Source organism: Bombina bombina, chromosome 6 (assembly GCF_027579735.1).
Source record: "Bombina bombina isolate aBomBom1 chromosome 6, aBomBom1.pri, whole genome shotgun sequence".
Lineage (NCBI taxonomy): Eukaryota > Metazoa > Chordata > Amphibia > Anura > Bombinatoridae > Bombina > Bombina bombina.
In genome coordinates this window covers 37,241,466-37,259,808 of record NC_069504.1, presented here as the reverse complement: position 1 = coordinate 37,259,808, position 18,343 = coordinate 37,241,466, and the positions used below count along the sequence as shown (strand labels likewise).

The window sequence follows — 18,343 nt, the reverse complement described above, 5'->3', positions numbered from 1 at the left end:
GTACTGTAGGAAAAGGAGGATCGAGCTGCTTTCTTTTTGTATGGAGGCAAGCTAAATAATGTGCTGGTACTGGATAGGAGGTTATAGGAGGTGGGAATAGCCGGGGGGAGCATTCTGCTCAGGTAGGGTGGGAGCTTTCCAGAAAAGCTCTTAAACACAAGGCTGGAGGGTGCGTCTGGATTCCAGCGACAGTCAGTTTAGTTCTTTTAGCATGTCACAATGGTGGGCCCTGTAGTTACATTGTAGCACAAAGCGGCAGAACGAGTTATACAGTGTATTAAGTTTATTAAGGTGAGTTTGCGGTGCAGGTGCATATACTACATCCCAATAATCCATGATTGGCATCAGCATTTGCTGTACAATCTTTTCCTTTACTGTAGGACTGTGGCAGGATTTGTTTCTGTACAGGGCACCTAGTTTTGGATAAAGTTTAGAGGCAATTTTTTCTATGTGAAGGCCAAAAGATAGATTGGGGTCTAACAACATACCCAAGTATTTGAAAGAGTGGACTGCGGTCAGCGTGCAATTTGATTTTGTTTTGATGCGTAGATGGGAATTTTGTAGTTTGTGTAATTTAGGTCCCATTCCAAAGATAATTGTGACAGTTTTGTCAGTGTTTAGGAAGAATTTGTTTTTTGAGATCCACTTTTCTACTTCTGCGAACTGGTCTTGGAGCACTGCTTCAAGCTGCAGCAGATCGGATTTGTTTGCATAGATTGCCATGTTGTCTGCGTACATGTGTACAGTTAAGGATTTGCAGACATTTGGCAGATCATTTATAAATAATGTGAATAGTAGGGGGCCGAGAATGGAACCTTGGGGAACACTACACGTGACTGGGAGAGGGAGGGAGTTGCTGTCAGAAATGGAGACATATTGTGATCGATCCGATACATATGATCGAAACCAGGTTAGCGGAAGATCTCCAATACCTGAGTTTTTTTAGTTTGAGCAGTAGTATGTCATGGTCTACTGTGTCAAAGGCCTTTGCAAAATCAAGGAAATTGCTCCAGTTAGGTCTCGTTGTTCCATGCCAGTTTGGATGTCGTTGCAAACTTTTAGGAGGGCAGTTGTAGTGGAGTGATTCGGGTGAAAACCTCATTGATCAGGGGTCAGATAGTTAGATCGCTGGTAATACTCACATAGTTGCGTATGGATGCATTTTTCTAAGATTTTTGACAATACTGGGAGCAATGATATTGGGCGATAGTTATTAACCAAGGTTATCTCACCACTTTTATGGATAGGCACTACTCTTGCTGTCTTCAAAAGTTTGGGTATGTATCCAGACACCAAGGATTAGTTAATTAGGGTTGTGACAGGTTTAGCAATTGCCAGCACACTGAGCTTCAACAGCATTGTTGGGATTTGATCAGGTCCAGACTGTTTTTTCATTTTTAGATTATTAAGGTGTTTAACGACATTGATGGGTACAGGTCAAAAATTGAACTTCTCTATATTGGGTCTTTGCAGATTTAGTGGTGCCTGATCCACATTTGTACTTTCAGGATGCGTGTCATTTATTAGTTTGTCAATCAGGGTGGTGGAGCATCTGACAAAATAATTGTTAAAGGCATTTGCTACTTTTAAGGGAAGTTGCAGGGTTTGGTTGTCCACTTTGACAGTGGAGGGTTTGGAGTGGATTGGGGGGAGTGTGTAAGTTATTTATGTATTTCCAAAACTTTCTAGGGTTTGATATATTATTGTTCAGATTTTCACAGAAATATTGGGCCTTGGTCAATTTTGTTTGTTTAGTGCATATATTTTGCCATTGTCTATATACACAGTGATCGTTCATAGAGCCAGTATGCTTGAACTTTGACCACAATGAATCCAGAAACTGGTACATTTGAATGAGGTCAGCTGTGATCCAATCCAAATGTGCTCCTTTTACTCTCACCTTACGCAGCGGGGCATGCAAATTCCAAACTTGTAGGAGTTCGGACTGAAAGCATTCAACTGCAGAGTCTAAATCTGGAATTAGGTTTAATCTGTGCCAGGGGAGGTTCTTGATGTCATTTAGAAATGATCAAAGATTACATTTATTGAGGGACCTGGTGATTTTAACCTTGGGAGAGGATTTAGTAGCCTTTATTTTGCGCACGCAGTACACTAAGCAGTGGTCACTGAAACTGTTAGGGAGAACACCTGCCTCCTGGATTCGGTCAGGAGAAGTGGAGAGAATCCAATCGAGCAGGGTGTGATTATGGCTTTTAATGTTTATGCGAGTTGGGGAGGAGATTAATTGCGTTAGCTGCAAAGTCTTAAACGGCGAGCAAGAACTATTGTTTTTAGGATTCAGCCAATCAATATTAAAATCTCCAAAGACCAATATTTCACTTTTTGCGTTTTGAGCTATGGTTTCACTAAGGAGCTGTGCTATGTCAGAAAGGGAATGCACAGGGGAGCTAGGTGGGCGGTAGATTCCTGCAACAATGATTGATTTACTGTACGGGATCTCAATTGTGCCAGAAAGGAAAACAAAGGTGGCAGGAGAGGTACATTTTTGTAAGGGGGTGTACTTTATGGAATTGTCAACATAAATTACAATGCCCCTCCTCTTTTTGCTCTGTGAAATATAAGGAATTTAGTATGATCCCTGCACATAGGGATATGTAAAAAAGCACCAAGTCTATGGTAGATATAAATTGAACCTCCTGCACTAAATAACTCAGAACTTTCAGAAATTTGTACTGAGATCTAAAAGGGGCATGAAAGTCCTTTCTGTAACAAACAGCAAACCGCTTTTCTGTCCAAGAGTGCATTGTGTCAGGTAGAGTGCTGTTTCAGAATGAAAAAAGCTGAAATCAATGGCTGAGAGGCCCAGCTCACCACAAGCCCTTGCTAGAGCACTGGACGTAAACACAGTTTTCAAACAAAGGCCAGGGGTAAGAGATAGTATTTTAATCAGCTCCTACAAAATAAACAACAATTAATTACTAGAAAGTAACTGCAAATTTGTAAATTCAAATATCAAAGAAATACATAACTTTGATAAAGTTTAGTCTCGCTATCCAGACGAATATAAAATTATAAAAGTTACTTAAATGTAGATCTTCTGATGGAAAAGGAATCCAGGGTAAAGGTTAATCTACTGTAAATCAGACAGACTGGGTCAAAGTCTCACAGGAAAAAGCAGCACAAAATCATTAAACAAATGCAGTGCCCACAAACAAGCTAAATTCATAAACTAAGTCAGTCCAAACAAAAGGTTAAACAGAAGCGGAGTCAGGGGAAGCAGAAGTCAAACCAGTATATCCAAATAGTAATTGCCAGAATAAGAGGAATTAACTTAATACACAATCAACACATGCTGAAAACATAGAGCTTATAAAGACTACTACAATTAAGGCCTAATTGATTTTCTAGGCCTCCTTAAAAAGGTACAGTACGCCTTACAACAGCAGGAACGGAAATCACTCTCCCAACTAAGAGACTATTATGATACCTTCCTTCTTTGCAACATAAAAAAAAAAAAAAAATTGGACTGGAACTCTTGATTCGGTTCCTCTAATGGAAAATTAATAACTCCCATAGTTTCTAGGTCTGTCACACATGCCAAGGTGGCTCTGGCTTTTAAAGGAACTTTGGGAATATGACAAAGGAGGAATCTTTCTCAAGGAGGGCAAAACCAAAGTCTATGGATACTGAACCAACTTCTCCTAATCCTCCTGAAAAAGTCTAAATCTGCCCCCCACCAACTTCATCTGGTTTAAGCATAGGCCAGACCATCATACAGATTTGGAGGAGGGGGCTGTATTTTTTGGCCTGTTTGGACTGAGAGCAAGAGGAACCAGACTTCAACATGGACTTGGAAATGTCTGGCTTTTGAGGCACGTAGTGGACTTAACCTGGCCTTTTTTTTTGTCTTGCAGCAAGAAAACTATCTTACATCCATCACCGGATGGCTTCTATACCAGTGGGTGTGTGTGCAGTGTTTTAATATGGAACAATAATGGATATATTCTTGTTTGCCTATATGCCTTTTCTGATACCGCCAAGAGAGGGGACCAGACCGCAGGTTTGTTCTTCTCTTTTGTGCTAAAGTGCCTAAAACTATACAAAGTGTTCAATGATGTATGTGATTATGTCCCCTGGCTATATGAAATAATAATAATAATAATAATAATAATAATAATAGCCCACAAGCTGTGAAGGTGCAGGACCCTTACTTGTCAGCGCCTTTGTCTACCTTGCTCACCTTAGCTGCAGAAGACTGCTTCCAGTACAGGCCCATCCAAGGCAGTGCAAGCACAGTGTCAAGGATTTGTAAGGTTATTGCAAAGAGCAGCACATAGAGCAGGGGAATGGCAGCCATGCCCACATTTCACTTAGGAGGCTGGTGGGATCTCTGCACTGTCTACCCCTCTTGCCCTCTGAATAGGTCCTCTGAGGAGGAAATGAGTCTCAAATCTGTTAGAGAACCCCTATCAAATGACACACGAAGATCAGCACTTCAGAATTCACCTCATGCCTTGCTGGATGCAAAAAAAAAAATCGACTAAGGGATTATGGGAAAGAGGGAGGAATTAATAGATCTGGTATGTTGGGGGTATTTGTCTCCTCTTAGTGAACTGGAGTTTAATCTCACTGTCATGGCTCGTGGACTCTTTCCATTTTCTGAAAACAATAAAACTAAATGTATTCCTGCACAACAACAAGTGAATGGGAAGAAACTAGATCAGATGAACACACACCTGAAGTTATGTTGCTAAGTGGACACAAGGGATTGGAGGCGCATGTGCCTCACATAGGAACAGAAGAACATACAGTCTTAGCGCTACAGCTATAGATTCATCATCAGTAGACTTGGATTTGGGTCATTGTTAAAGATTCTGTAAGAGTACATAGAATGTATTCATGGACATTACCTGAGCTCTGTGCTGTCAGCGAGGGACAGGGCTGGCTTCCTTAGTGCACTGCTACAGGCCTGGCTATTCCTAGACATGAGAAAAAAGGGGAATGTTAGCCCACATCACTACCGAGCCACAAGAAACAATGAACTGTTAGTAAGAACTGTACTATGACAAACGGGGTAAAATCACTAGTTAGAAAAAGGAATTTAACCAAGCTATTCTTGTGTAGGAAATGATTACACATGAGCAAATTCCTATTTAGTTATGAACACTTTATTGCAATCATGCAGTTTTCTTAAAATTAGAAGAGGTAAAACGTATTAATCAGCCTGGCTTGTGTCTTTATCTAACCAAATATACCTAATAAAACCAAATCACAATCTCTTTACCACACATCTCTTAGATAAATACCCTTTAACCAACATCTTTCCTGTGCTCAATTTGTTAAAATTGTGTTTTGTCTTTAAGAACAGTAAAGATATTAAAAAGGACAGAAACCCCCCAAAATGTTCAAATGTGCTTTGTTTCTCGTTATCCTTTGTTGAAAAGCAGATAGGAAGGTGTAAGAGCATGCATGTAACCGAGGTTATATATAACAGTAGTTTTATAACTATGTAATACATTTGCAAGAACAGTAGGTAACAAGCACTGTTTCCTGTCCAGTAGATATCACTTCAACCTAGAATACCATAAGAACAAAGTACATTTGAGAACAAAGGTAACTTGATAACGGAAGTAAATTGAAAACTTTTTAAGGATTGTGTGTTCTGTCTTAATGTTGGATTTCACATTCCTGTAAACTATTCTCATCCTAATTTCCATACGTAGGTTAATTCCTGTAGGCAGAACTCACTAACAAAGATTCTTCCCATTAAGGGAGTCAGACAGAAACCCAATAGCAAGTTATTCCAAATCTATCAGTCATTATAAGGTATGAATGTGTTCACTAATCGGTTACCTTTTATTAGTATTAGCACCATTAAAGGGACACTGAACCCAATTTTTTTTTTCTTTTGTGATTCAGATAGAGCATGCAATTTTAAGCAACTTTCTCATTTACTCCTATTATTTTTCTTTGTTCTATTGCTATCTTTATTTTAAAAAGAAGGCATCTAAGCTTTTTTTATTGGTTCAGTACTCTGGACAGCACTTTTTGATTGGTGGATGAATTTATCCACCAATCAGCAAGAACAACCCAGGTTGTTCAACAACAATGGGCTGGCATCTAAACTTACATTCTTGCATTTCAAATAAAGATACCAAGAGAATGAAGAAAATTTAATAATAGAAGTAAATTAGAAAGCTGCTTAAAATGTCATGCTCTGTCTGAATGACTGAAGAAACAAAATTGGGTTCAGTGTCCCTTTAAGACACCACACTCTATATGTACAGAGTCCCTTTAATGGCCGATAAAGGAATAAACAAGGAATTTGAAGCACTGTTTACTCTAGGGCACTGGTTTTCAAACCTATTCTCAGGCCTCCCCAACAGGCCAGATTTTAGGATTACCTTGGGTAAGAGGCGGTAAAATAACCATGTTCACTAATCAGCTGATTATTTCACCTCTGGTTCAGATATACTCAAACAATGGCCTGATAGGGAAGCCTGAGAACAGGTTTGCGACCAGTGCCCTAGTGTGATGGGTATTGCTGCACATGTGAGACCCGTCGCTGCTTCTAGTACCGGGATGTCAGTGAAGGCAGTCGGAGTGTTTACCTTAATTTTCAATACTAGTGAATGGATATTAAAAAAAAAGCAGTGAGTAAGGCAGACTACATGAAGAGTAACTGGGGGATTATCAATAATTACAAATATTATCGTGCTATGACAAGAACATAATACACATAGAAACCTAGGCCCACAAAGTCTACCCAAATTTCCTATAAAGTATGAGCTTAATTGTTATGTAGCATAGCCTTATGTTTATTCCAGGCATTAATTAGTATGAAGCATAGACTTATGTTTATTCCAGGCATTAATTAGTAAGCATAGCCTTATGTTTATTCCAGGCATTAATTAGTATGAAGCATAGCCTTATGTTTATTCCAGGCATTAATTAGTATGAAGCATAGCCTTATGTTTATTCCAGGCATTAATTAGTAAGCATAGCCTTATGTTTATTCCAGGCATTAATTAGTATGAAGCATAGCCTTATGTTTATTCCAGGCATTAATTAGTATGTAGCATAGCCTTATGTTTATTCCAGGCATTAATTAGTAAGCATAGCCTTATGTTTATTCCAGGCATTAATTAGTATGAAGCATAGCCTTATGTTTATTCCAGGCATTAATTAGTATGTAGCATAGCCTTATGTTTATTCCAGGCATTAATTAGTAAGCATAGCCTTATGTTTATTCCAGGCATTAATTAGTATGTAGGATAGCCTTATGTTTATTCCAGGCATTAATTAGTATGAAGCATAGCCTTATGTTTATTCCAGGCATTAATTAGTATGTAGCATAGCCTTATGTTTATTCCAGGCATTAATTAGTATGAAGCATAGCCTTATGTTTATTCCAGGCATTAAATTAGTAAGCATAGCCTTATGTTTATTCCAGGCATTAATTAGAATGAAGCATAGCCTTATGTTTATTCCAGGCATTAATTAGAATGAAGCATAGCCTTATGTTTATTCCAAGCATTAATTAGAATGAAGCATAGCCTTATGTTTATTCCAGGCATTAATTAGTATGAAGCATAGCCTTATGTTTATTCCAGGCATTAATTAGTATGAAGCATAGCCTTATGTTTATTCCAGGCATTAATTAGTAAGCATAGCCATATGTTTATTCCAGGCATTAATTAGTATGAAGCATAGTCTTATGCTTATTCCAGGCATTAATTGGTATGTAGGATAGCCTTATGTTTATTCCAGGCATTAATTAGTATGAAGCATAGCCTTATGTTTATTCCAGGCATTAATTAGTATGTAGGATAGCCTTATGTTTATTCCGGGCATTAATTAGTAAGCATAGCCTTATGTTTATTCCAGGCATTAATTAGTATGTAGGATAGCCTTATGTTTATTCCAGGCATTAATTAGTATGTAGGATAGCCTTATGTTTATTCCAGGCATTAATTAGTATGTAGGATAGCCTTATGTTTATTCCAGGCATTAATTAGTAAGCATAGCCTTATGTTTATTCCAGGCATTAATTAGTATGTAGCATAGCCTTATGTTTATTCCAGGCATTAATTAGTATGAAGCATAGCCTTATGTTTATTCCAGGCATTAATTAGTAAGCATAGCCTTATGTTTATTCCAGGCATTAATTAGAATGAAGCATAGCCTTATGTTTATTCCAGGCATTAATTAGTATGAAGCATAGCCTTATGTTTATTCCAGGCATTAATTAGTATGTAGCATAGCCTTATGTTTATTCCAGGCATTAATTAGTATGAAGCATAGCCTTATGTTTATTCCAAGCATTAATTAGTATGTAGCATAGCCTTATGTTTATTCCAGGCAATAATTAGTATGTAGCATAGCCTTATGTTTATTCCAGGCATTAATTAGTATGTAGCATAGCCTTATGTTTATTCCAGGCATTAATTAGTATGTAGGATAGCCTTATGCGTATTCCAGGCATTAATTAGTATGTAGCATAGCCTTATGTTTATTCCAGGCATTAATTAGTAAGCATAGCCTTATGTTTATTCCAGGCATTAATTAGAATGAAGCATAGCCTTATGTTTATTCCAGGCATTAATTAGTATGTAGCATAGCCTTATGTTTATTCCAGGCATTAATTAGTAAGCATAGCCTTATGTTTATTCCAGGCATTAATTAGTATGTAGCATAGCCTTATGTTTATTCCAGGCATTAATTAGTATGTAGCATAGCCTTATGTTTATTCCAAGCATTAATTAGTATGTAGGATAGCCTTATGTTTATTCCAGGCATTAATTAGTATGTAGCATAGCCTTATGTTTATTCCAGGCATTAATTAGTATGTAGGATAGCCTTATGCTTATTCCAGGCATTAATTAGTATGTAGCATAGCCTTATGTTTATTCCAGGCATTAATTAGTATGTAGGATAGCCTTATGTTTATTCCAGGCATTAATTAGTATGTAGCATTGCCTTATGTTTATTCCAGGCATTAATTAGTATGTAGGATAGCCGTATGCTTATCCCAGGCATTAATTAGTACATAGGATAGCCTTATGCTTATCACATACATTAATAAGTATGTAGGATAGCCTTATGCATATCTCAGGCATTAATTAGTATGTAGGATAGCCTTATGCTTATCCCAGACAATAATTAGAACCTATGATAGCCTTATGCTTATCTCAGGTATTAATTAGTATGTAGGATAGCCTTATTCGTATCCCAGGCATTAATTAGTATGTCGGATAGCCTTATGCTTATCCCAGGAATTAAAAGGGACACTCAGGTTTTATTAAGTTTTCATGATTCAGATACAGCATGTAATTTTAAACAACTTTCCAATTTACTTCCATTAAAAACAAATGTGCACAGTCTTTTATATTTACACTTTTTTGAGTCACCAGCAACAACTGAGCATGTGCAAGAACTCAGACTATACGTATATGCATTTGTGATTGGCTGATGGCTGTCACATGGTATGTGTATGCATTTGTGATTGGCTGATTGCTATCACATGGTACAGGGGGAGTGGAAATATACATAACTTTGAAATGTGTTAGAAAAGAATCTACTACTCATTTGAAATTCAGAGTAAATGCTATTGTATTGTCTTGTTATCTTGCATTTGTTGATTATGCAAATCTACTGTGTTTACTGGTCCTTTAATTAGTAGGTAGCATAGCCTTATGGTTATGCCATGCATTAGTTAGTACATAGGATAGCCTTATCTCAGGCATTAATTAGTACGGAGGATAGCCTTATGCTTATCCTAGGCATTAATTAGTACATAGGATAGCCTTATGCTTATCCCAGTCATTAATAAATACGGAGGATAGCCTTACGCTTATCTCAGGCATTAATTAGTACATAGGATATTCCATCCTGACAACCCCAACAATCACAACACCTCCACCCTCCTGGAAAACCTTGGAACCATCGGACTGAAGCAACTCGTAAACCACCCAACCCACACAGCCGGCCACACCCTCAACCTGAACTTCTCCTCAGGCAACCACATCTCAGTCAATCACATCATCGAACTCCTCTGGACTAACCACCACTGCATACACCTCTCCTTCAACAAATCCACCACCCACCTCCGACAGTACCACCAGCCCTGCAGAAACTGGAACAACATCACCCAAGACCAACTACACCGCACCCAAAACAAATCCTCCCCACCTACCTCCACAGACGCCAACTCCTCTGCCCACAACCTCCACCACTGGATTACAGACTGCTCCAACACCCTCGCCCCCTCAAAAAACGTCCAGCCGCCAAACCATCAACAAGGCCAGCTGGTTCACCCCGGCCCTCCAGGACTCCTAACGCCACTGCAGACGATTGGAAAGAACCTGGAGATCCAGCAAGACCCTTCAGGAAAAAGCTGCCTCTAAGGAAGCAATCACCACCCACCACCACCTCATAGAAACCGCCACAACAGCGACACCACCAACATCCCACCCTCCCAGGACCTCTGCAATAACCTCCCATAACTCAACCTCCACCACCATCCCCCTACATCCAACGACACCCCTCCCAAATTCGCCCCCCGCAGACCACACACGGACTATCTCGAGCCCCCTCACCACAGAGGACACCCTCAGAATCATGAAATCCATCCACTCCGGCGCACCCTCGGACCCATGCCCCCATCACATATTCAACAAAGCAAGCGACATCATCGCCCCTGAACTCCGTCGCCCATTAACTGCTCCATCAAAACCGGCACCTTCCCGGATGTCTGGAAGCACGCAGAACTGAAACCCCTGCTGAAGAAACCCTCGGCAGACCCCACGGTCCTGAATAACTACCGGCCCATCTCACTACTCCCCTTCCCTGCCAAAGTCATAGAGAAGTCCATCAACTTGCAACTTATTGACCACATTGAGGCCAACCACCCCCTGGACCACTCCCAATCCGGTTTCAGAAGCAACCACAGCACAGAGACCGCCCTCCTCGCCACCACAGACGACATCCGTACCATGCTCGACCGAGGAGAAACCGCTGCCCTCATCCTCCTAGACCTCTCAGCAGCTTTTGACACTGTCAACCACAACACCCTTTGCACCCGCCTACATGACGCCGGCATCCGCAGCAAAGCCCTGGAATGGATCACCTCCTTCTTCACGGGCAGGACCCAGAAAGTCAGACTCTCGCCCTTCTCCTCCAAACCCACACCTGTCAACTGCTGTTGTCTCGAAAGGCTCTTCGATCAGCCCCACCCTCTTCAACATCTACATGGCCCCTCTCGCCGCCATCATCCGACACCACAAGCTCAACATCGTCTCCTACACCGATGACACCCAGCTAATCATCTCACTCACCCGAGATCCCACCACCGCCAAAAAGACAGACAAAACCGAAGTCCTCCTCCTCGGACCCAATAAATCCGCATGGGACGACTCTTGGTGGCCCACAGTACTCTGTCACCCTCCAACCCCAACCGACCATGCACAAAATCTAGGCTTCATCCTGGACTCCTCACTCTCCATGGACCGACAAATCAATGCCATCACCTCAACATGCTTCCACATTCTCCACCTGCTACGAAAAAATCTTCAAGTGGATCCCTACTGAAACCAAGAAAACAGTCACCCATGCCCTCGTCAGCAGTCAGTTGGACTACGGCAATGCACTCTACGCAGGCTCCACCATCAAACTCCAAAAGAGACTCCAATGTATCCAGAACGCCTCAGCCAGACTCATCCTCGACATCCCTCTCCAATGCCACATCACCGAACACCTAAGGAACCTTCACTGGCTCCCCATCAACAAGAGTATCACCTTCAAGCTCCTTACCCACGCGTTCAAGGCATTACACAACATAGGACCCGAATACATCAACCACCGCGTAAATTTCTACACCCCGCCAGACAACTCTGATCGGCCGACCAAGCACTCGCAGTCATCCCCCGCATCAGCAAATCCGCAGCGGGCAGAAGATCCTTCTCCCACATGGCAGCAAAGACATGGAACACCCTCCCGCTGCACCTCAGACAATCCACCTCCCTTACAAAGTTCAGAAAAAGACCTCAAAACCTGGCTCTTCGACTGAACACCCATCCCTTTCCCCCATCCCCCTATCCTCTTTCCCTTAGCGCCTTGAGACCCACACGGGTGATTAGTTTGCGCTCTATAAGTACCCGATAGATAGGATAGCCTTATGCTTATCCCAGGCATTGATTAATATGGAGGATAGCCTTATGCTTATCTCAGGAATTAATTAGTACGTAGGATAGCCTTATGCTTATCCAGGCATTAAGTAATATGGAGGATAGCCTTATGCTTATCACAGACATTAATTAGTACGTAGGACAGACATATGGTTATCCCAGGCATTAATTAGTACGTAGGACAGCCTTATGCTTATCTCAGGCATTAGTTAGTACATAGGAAAGCCTTATGCTGAGTAAAAAAACGTTTGGTTTTACTTTCTGAAACGCACCATTTCGCATTTTATGATGTTGACATTTAGATTACAGTAATTTATTAGATATGTGCATTTTATCATATATGGTATTCGTTAGTATAAACTAGGGTTGCTCTGATACTATTTTTTTAAGACCAAGTAAAGTACCGATACTTTTTTTCAAATACTCACCGATACCAATTACAGATACTTTTTTATGTCATGACAGTTTACCAAGCAAAATACAGACTAATGATTTAAGATAGCTTCTTTATAATTATGAACTGTATCTCAAAAGACATTTTGAAATAATAAAACAGTTTTATGTGCTTGTTGTCACAAAGTTCACATAACATGTTTATAAATAAAAATATTATAATAAGATATATTAATAATAACAACAATAAATAACAGCTGCAGGAGCTGGGGCTGGAAAGCTACAATTTAAAGGGGTGATTACTGGATGAAATTGGGTTGTAGGGTGCCTATATAACTCATTAATCTGACATTTGTACTTAATACAAAGTAATATAATTAAATTCTGAAAATAATATTGGGGAAGGAGTATCCCAGCAATCCATTTTAAGAAAAAACATAATTTATGTAAGAACTTACCTGATAAATTAATTTCTTTCATATTGGCAAGAGTCCATGAGCTAGTGACATATGGGATATACAATCCTACCAGGAGGGACAAAGTTTCCCAAACCTCAAAATGCCTATAAATACACCCCTCACCACACCCACAATTCAGTTTAACGAATAGCCAAGAAGTGGGGTGATAAGAAAGGAGCGAAAGCATCAAACAAGGAATTGGAATAATTGTGCTTTATACAAAAAAATCATAACCACCATAAAAAGGGGTGGGCCTCATGGACTCTTGCCAATATGAAAGAAATGAATTTATCAGGTAACCTGCCAAAATCCCTTAATTTCACATCATCGCAAAAAGCTGCAAACTATCTCAAGCAGTGGGAAAAAAACTTTTAAAGCACATAAACTTTAGTACCACGAAACGGAGATACCATCTATATTTTACACCTTCAAAGAAATTGAAATTCATATGCACTAACGGCGTAAAAACAAAGTTTGCTGTAACAATTCAAGATCTTGAAAACACAAACATATATTAAGTGTACTATATCAGCCCAAGTTAAGCCCTGTATCAATTGGCTAATTGTTTTAACCATTTGTAATCATTGCTGCTGCAAGATTGTTGCAAAATATTTGTAACCATTGTTATCATTGTTTTTTTAGACAGAGTATTGTTTGATTAAATAGAATGAATGAATTTTATTAATTGTGAAATACACCGTTGTATGAATTCAAATTGTGTGGTTTAAAAAACCTTTTAATTTTAAAGTTATAGTTAGAATGACTAAATATTTAATTGTATGCATGCTTGTAAATCGAATATATATTAAATTGTTTTAGAGTCTTTTAAAATAGAAATTTGGTCTCTGAGTTAATTTAACCACCTTGTTTGTACTCATATTGAATAATATTTTTTTATAATATTTTTTATATATCCATAACGCATAGACATCCTAGGAGTCTTATACGAGTCATTTAGATTAGAGAGGATTTGGGAATTTTGATTGACTTGATTAAAGGTTCCACATAGAAATCAGCTAACAGCTGATATTTAAGACAGATACGGATAGGGTATAGCGCTAGACCAAAAAACATAATTTATGTAAGAACTTACCTGATAAATTCATTTCTTTCATATTAGCAAGAGTCCATGAGCTAGTGACGTATGGGATATACATTCCTACCAGGAGGGGCAAAGTTTCCCAAACCTTAAAATGCCTATAAATACACCCCTCACCACACCCACAATTCAGTTTAACGAATAGCCAAGAAGTGGGGTGATAAGAAAAAAGTGCGAAAGCATATAAAATAAGGAATTGGAATAATTGTGCTTTATACAAAAAAATCATAACCACCACAAAAAAGGGCGGGCCTCATGGACTCTTGCTAATATGAAAGAAATGAATTTATCAGGTAAGTTCTTACATAAATTATGTTTTCTTTCATGTAATTAGCAAGAGTCCATGAGCTAGTGACGTATGGGATAATGACTACCCAAGATGTGGATCTTTCCACACAAGAGTCACTAGAGAGGGAGGGATAAAATAAAGACAGCCAATTCCTGCTGAAAATAATCCACACCCAAAATAAAGTTTAATGAAAAACATAAGCAGAAGATTCAAACTGAAACCGCTGCCTGAAGTACTTTTCTACCAAAAACTGCTTCAGAAGAAGAAAATACATCAAAATGGTAGAATTTGGTAAAAGTATGCAAAGAGGACCAAGTTGCCGCTTTGCAAATCTGATCAACCGAAGCTTCATTCCTAAACGCCCAGGAAGTAGAAACTGACCTAGTAGAATGAGCTGTAATCCTCTGAGGCGGAGTTTTACCCGACTCAACATAGGCAAGATGAATTAAAGATTTCAACCAAGATGCCAAAGAAATGGCAGAAGTTTTCTGGCCTTTCTAGAACCGGAAAAGATAACAAATAAACTAGAAGTCTTTCGGAAAGACTTAGTAGCTTCAACATAATATTTCAAAGCTCTAACAATATCCAAAGAATGCAACGATTTCTCCTTAGAATTCTTAGGATTAGGACATAATGAAGGAACCACAATGTCTCTACTAATGTTGTTGGAATTCACAACTTAAGTAAAAATTCAAAAGAAGTTCGCAACACCGCCTTATCCTGATGAAAAATCAGAAAAGGAGACTCACAAGAAAGAGCAGATAATTCAGAAACTCTTCTGGCAGAAGAGATGGCCAAAAGGAACAAAACTTTCCAAGAAAGTAATTTAATGTCCAATGAATGCATAGGTTCAAATGGAGGAGCTTGAAGAGCCCCCAGAACCAAATTCAAACTCCAAGGAGGAGAAATTGACTTAATGACAGGCTTTATACGAACCAAAGCTTGTACAAAACAATGAATATCAGGAAGAATAGCAATCTTTCTGTGAAAAAGAACAGAAAGAGCAGAGATTTGTCCTTTCAAGGAACTTGCGGACAAACCCTTATCTAAACCATCCTGAAGAAACTGTAATATTCTCGGTATTCTAAAAGAATGCCAAGAAAAATGATGAGAAAGACACCAAGAAATATAAGTCTTCCAGACTATATAATATATCTCTCTGAATACAGATTTACGAGCCTGAAACATAGTATTAATCACAGAGTCAGAGAAACCTCTTTGACCAAGAATCAAGCGAGCATTCCTTCAGAATCTTGGAGATTACTCTTGGAAGAAGAACTAGAGGCGGAAAGATATAGGCAGGATGATACTTCCAAGGAAGTGATAATGCATCCACTGCCTCCGCCTGAGGATCCCGGGATCTGGACAGATACCTGGGAAGTTTCTTGTTTAGATGAGAAGCCATCAGATCTATTTCTGGAAGTTCCCACATTTGAATAATCTGAAGAAATACCTCTGGGTGAAGAGACCATTCGCCCGGATGCAACGTTTGGCGACTGAGATAATCCGCTTTCCAATTGTCCATACCTGGGATATGAACCGCAGAGATTAGACAGGAGCTGGATTCCGCCCAAACCAAAATTCGAGATACTTCTTTCATAGCCAGAGGACTGTGAGTCCCTCCTTGATGATTGATGTATGCCACAGTTGTGACATTGTCTATCTGAAAACAAATGAACAACTCTCTCTTCAGAAGAGGCCAAGACTGAAGAGCTCTGAAAATTGCACGGAGTTCCAAAATATTGATCGGAAATCTCACCTCCTGAGATTCCCAAACCCCTTGTGCCGTCAGATACCCCCACACAGCTCCCCAACCTGTAAGACTTGCATCTGTTGAGATTATAGTCCAGGTCGGAAGAACAAGAAGCCCCCTGAACTAAACGATGGTGATCTGTCCACCATGTCAGAGAGTGTCGTAAAATCGGTTTAAAGATATTAATTGAGATATCTTTGAGTAATCCCTGCACCATTGGTTCAGCATACAGAGCTGAAGAGGTCGCATGTGAAAACGAGCAAAGGAGATCGCATCTGATGCGGCAGTCCTAAGACCCAACATTTCCATGCATAAGGCTACCAAAGGGAATGATTGTGACTGAAGGTTTTGACAAGCTGATATCAATGTTAAACTTCTCTTGTCTGACAAGGACAGAGTCATAGACACTGAATCTATCTAGAAACCTAAAAAGGTTACCCTTGTCTGAGGAATCAATGAATTGATTGGTAAATTGATCCTCCAACCATGAACTTGAAGAAACAACACAAGTCGATTCGTATGAGATTCTTCGAAAATGAGAAGACTGAGCAAGTACCAAGATATCGTCCAAATAAGGAAATACCAAAACCCTGTTCTCTGATTACAGAAAGAAGGGCACCGAGAACCTTTGAAAAAAATTCTTGGAACTGAGGCTAGGCCAAACGGTAGAGCCAAAAAACTGGTAATGCTTGTCTAAAAAGAGAATCTCAGACACTAAAAGTGATCTGGATGAATCGGAATATGCAGATACACATCCTGTAAATCTATTGTAGACATATAATGCCCTTGCTAAACAAAAGGCAGGATAGTCCTACAGTAACCATCTTGAATGTTGGTATCCTAACATAACGATTCAATAATGATAGATCCGGAACTGGTCTGAAGGAATTGACCTTCTTTGGTACAATGAAGAGATAAAATAAAACCCCAGCCCCTGTTCCAGAACTGGAACTGGCATAAATACTCCAGCCAACTCTAGATCTGAAACACATTTCAGAAATGCTGAGCCTTTGCTGTGTTAACTGGGACACGGGAAAGAAAAAAAAAATCTCTTAGCAGGAGGCCTTAACTTGAAGCCAATTCTGTACCTTTCTGAAACAATGTTCTGAAACCAGAGATTGAGAACGGAATTGATCCAAATTTCTTTGAAGAAAACGTAATCTGCCCCATACCAGCTGAGCTGGAATAAGGGCCGCACCTTCATAGGTACTTAGGAGCTGGCTATAGGTTTCTATAAGGCTTGGATATATTCCAAACTGGAAATAGTTTCCAAACTGATACCGCTCCTGAGGATGAAGGATCAGGCTTTTGTTCCTTGTTGTGAGGAAAGGAACGAAAATGATTATTTACCCTGGAAAGAAAGGGAAAGCAAAGTTGACTTAGAAGACATATCAGCATTCCAAGTTTAATCCATAAAGCTTTTCTAGCTAAAATAGCTAGAGACATATACCTGACATCAACTCTAATGATATCAAAAGATGGTATCACCAATAAAATTATTAGCATGTTATAGAATAATAATAATGCTATAAAATTATGATCTGTTACTTGTTGCGCTAAAGCTTCTAACCAAAAAGTTGAAGCTGCAGCAACATCCGCTAAAAATATAGCAAGTCTAAGAAGATTACCTGAACATAAGTAAGCTTTTCTTAGAAAGGATTCAATTTTTCCTATCTAAAGGATCCCTAAATGAATTACTATCTGCCATAGGAATAGTAGCACATTTAGCAGGAGTAGAGACAGCCCCATAACCTTAGGGATTTTGTCCCCAAAAAAACTCTAATCTGTCAGATGGCACAGGATATAATTGCTTAAACGTTTAGAAGGAGTAAAAGAATTACCCAAATTATTCCATTCCCTGGAAATTACTTCAGAAATAGCATCAGGGAGATTAAACACTTCTGGAATAACTACAGGAGATTTAAAAACCTTATTTAAACGTTTAGATTTAGAATCAAGAGGACCAGAATCCTCTATTTCTAATGCAATTAATAATTCTTTAAATAAAGAACGAATAAATTCCATCTTGAACAAATACAAAGATTTATCAGCATCAACCTCTGAGACAGAAACCTCTGAACCAGAAGAACCATTATCAGTATCAGAATGATGATGTTCATTTAAAAATTCATCTGAAAAAAGAGAAGTTTTAAAAGACTTTTATGTAAACTAGAAGGAGAAATAACAGACATAGCCTTCTTAATG

General features: G+C 39.2%; 1 protein-coding gene across 1 annotated transcript in view; it reads right to left on the bottom strand.

Annotated features, from left to right (window-relative positions):
• STRIP2 (striatin interacting protein 2) overlaps window positions 1-4,963 on the bottom strand; it is a 165,819-nt gene extending 160,856 nt beyond the window's left edge. The window contains exon 1 of the mRNA XM_053716370.1: window positions 4,872-4,963. Coding sequence (XP_053572345.1) covers window positions 4,872-4,948 — 77 coding nt within the window. The 5' untranslated portion in view covers window positions 4,949-4,963. The remainder of the gene's footprint in view (window positions 1-4,871) is intronic.
• Window positions 4,964-18,343: the final 13,380 nt, after the last annotated feature.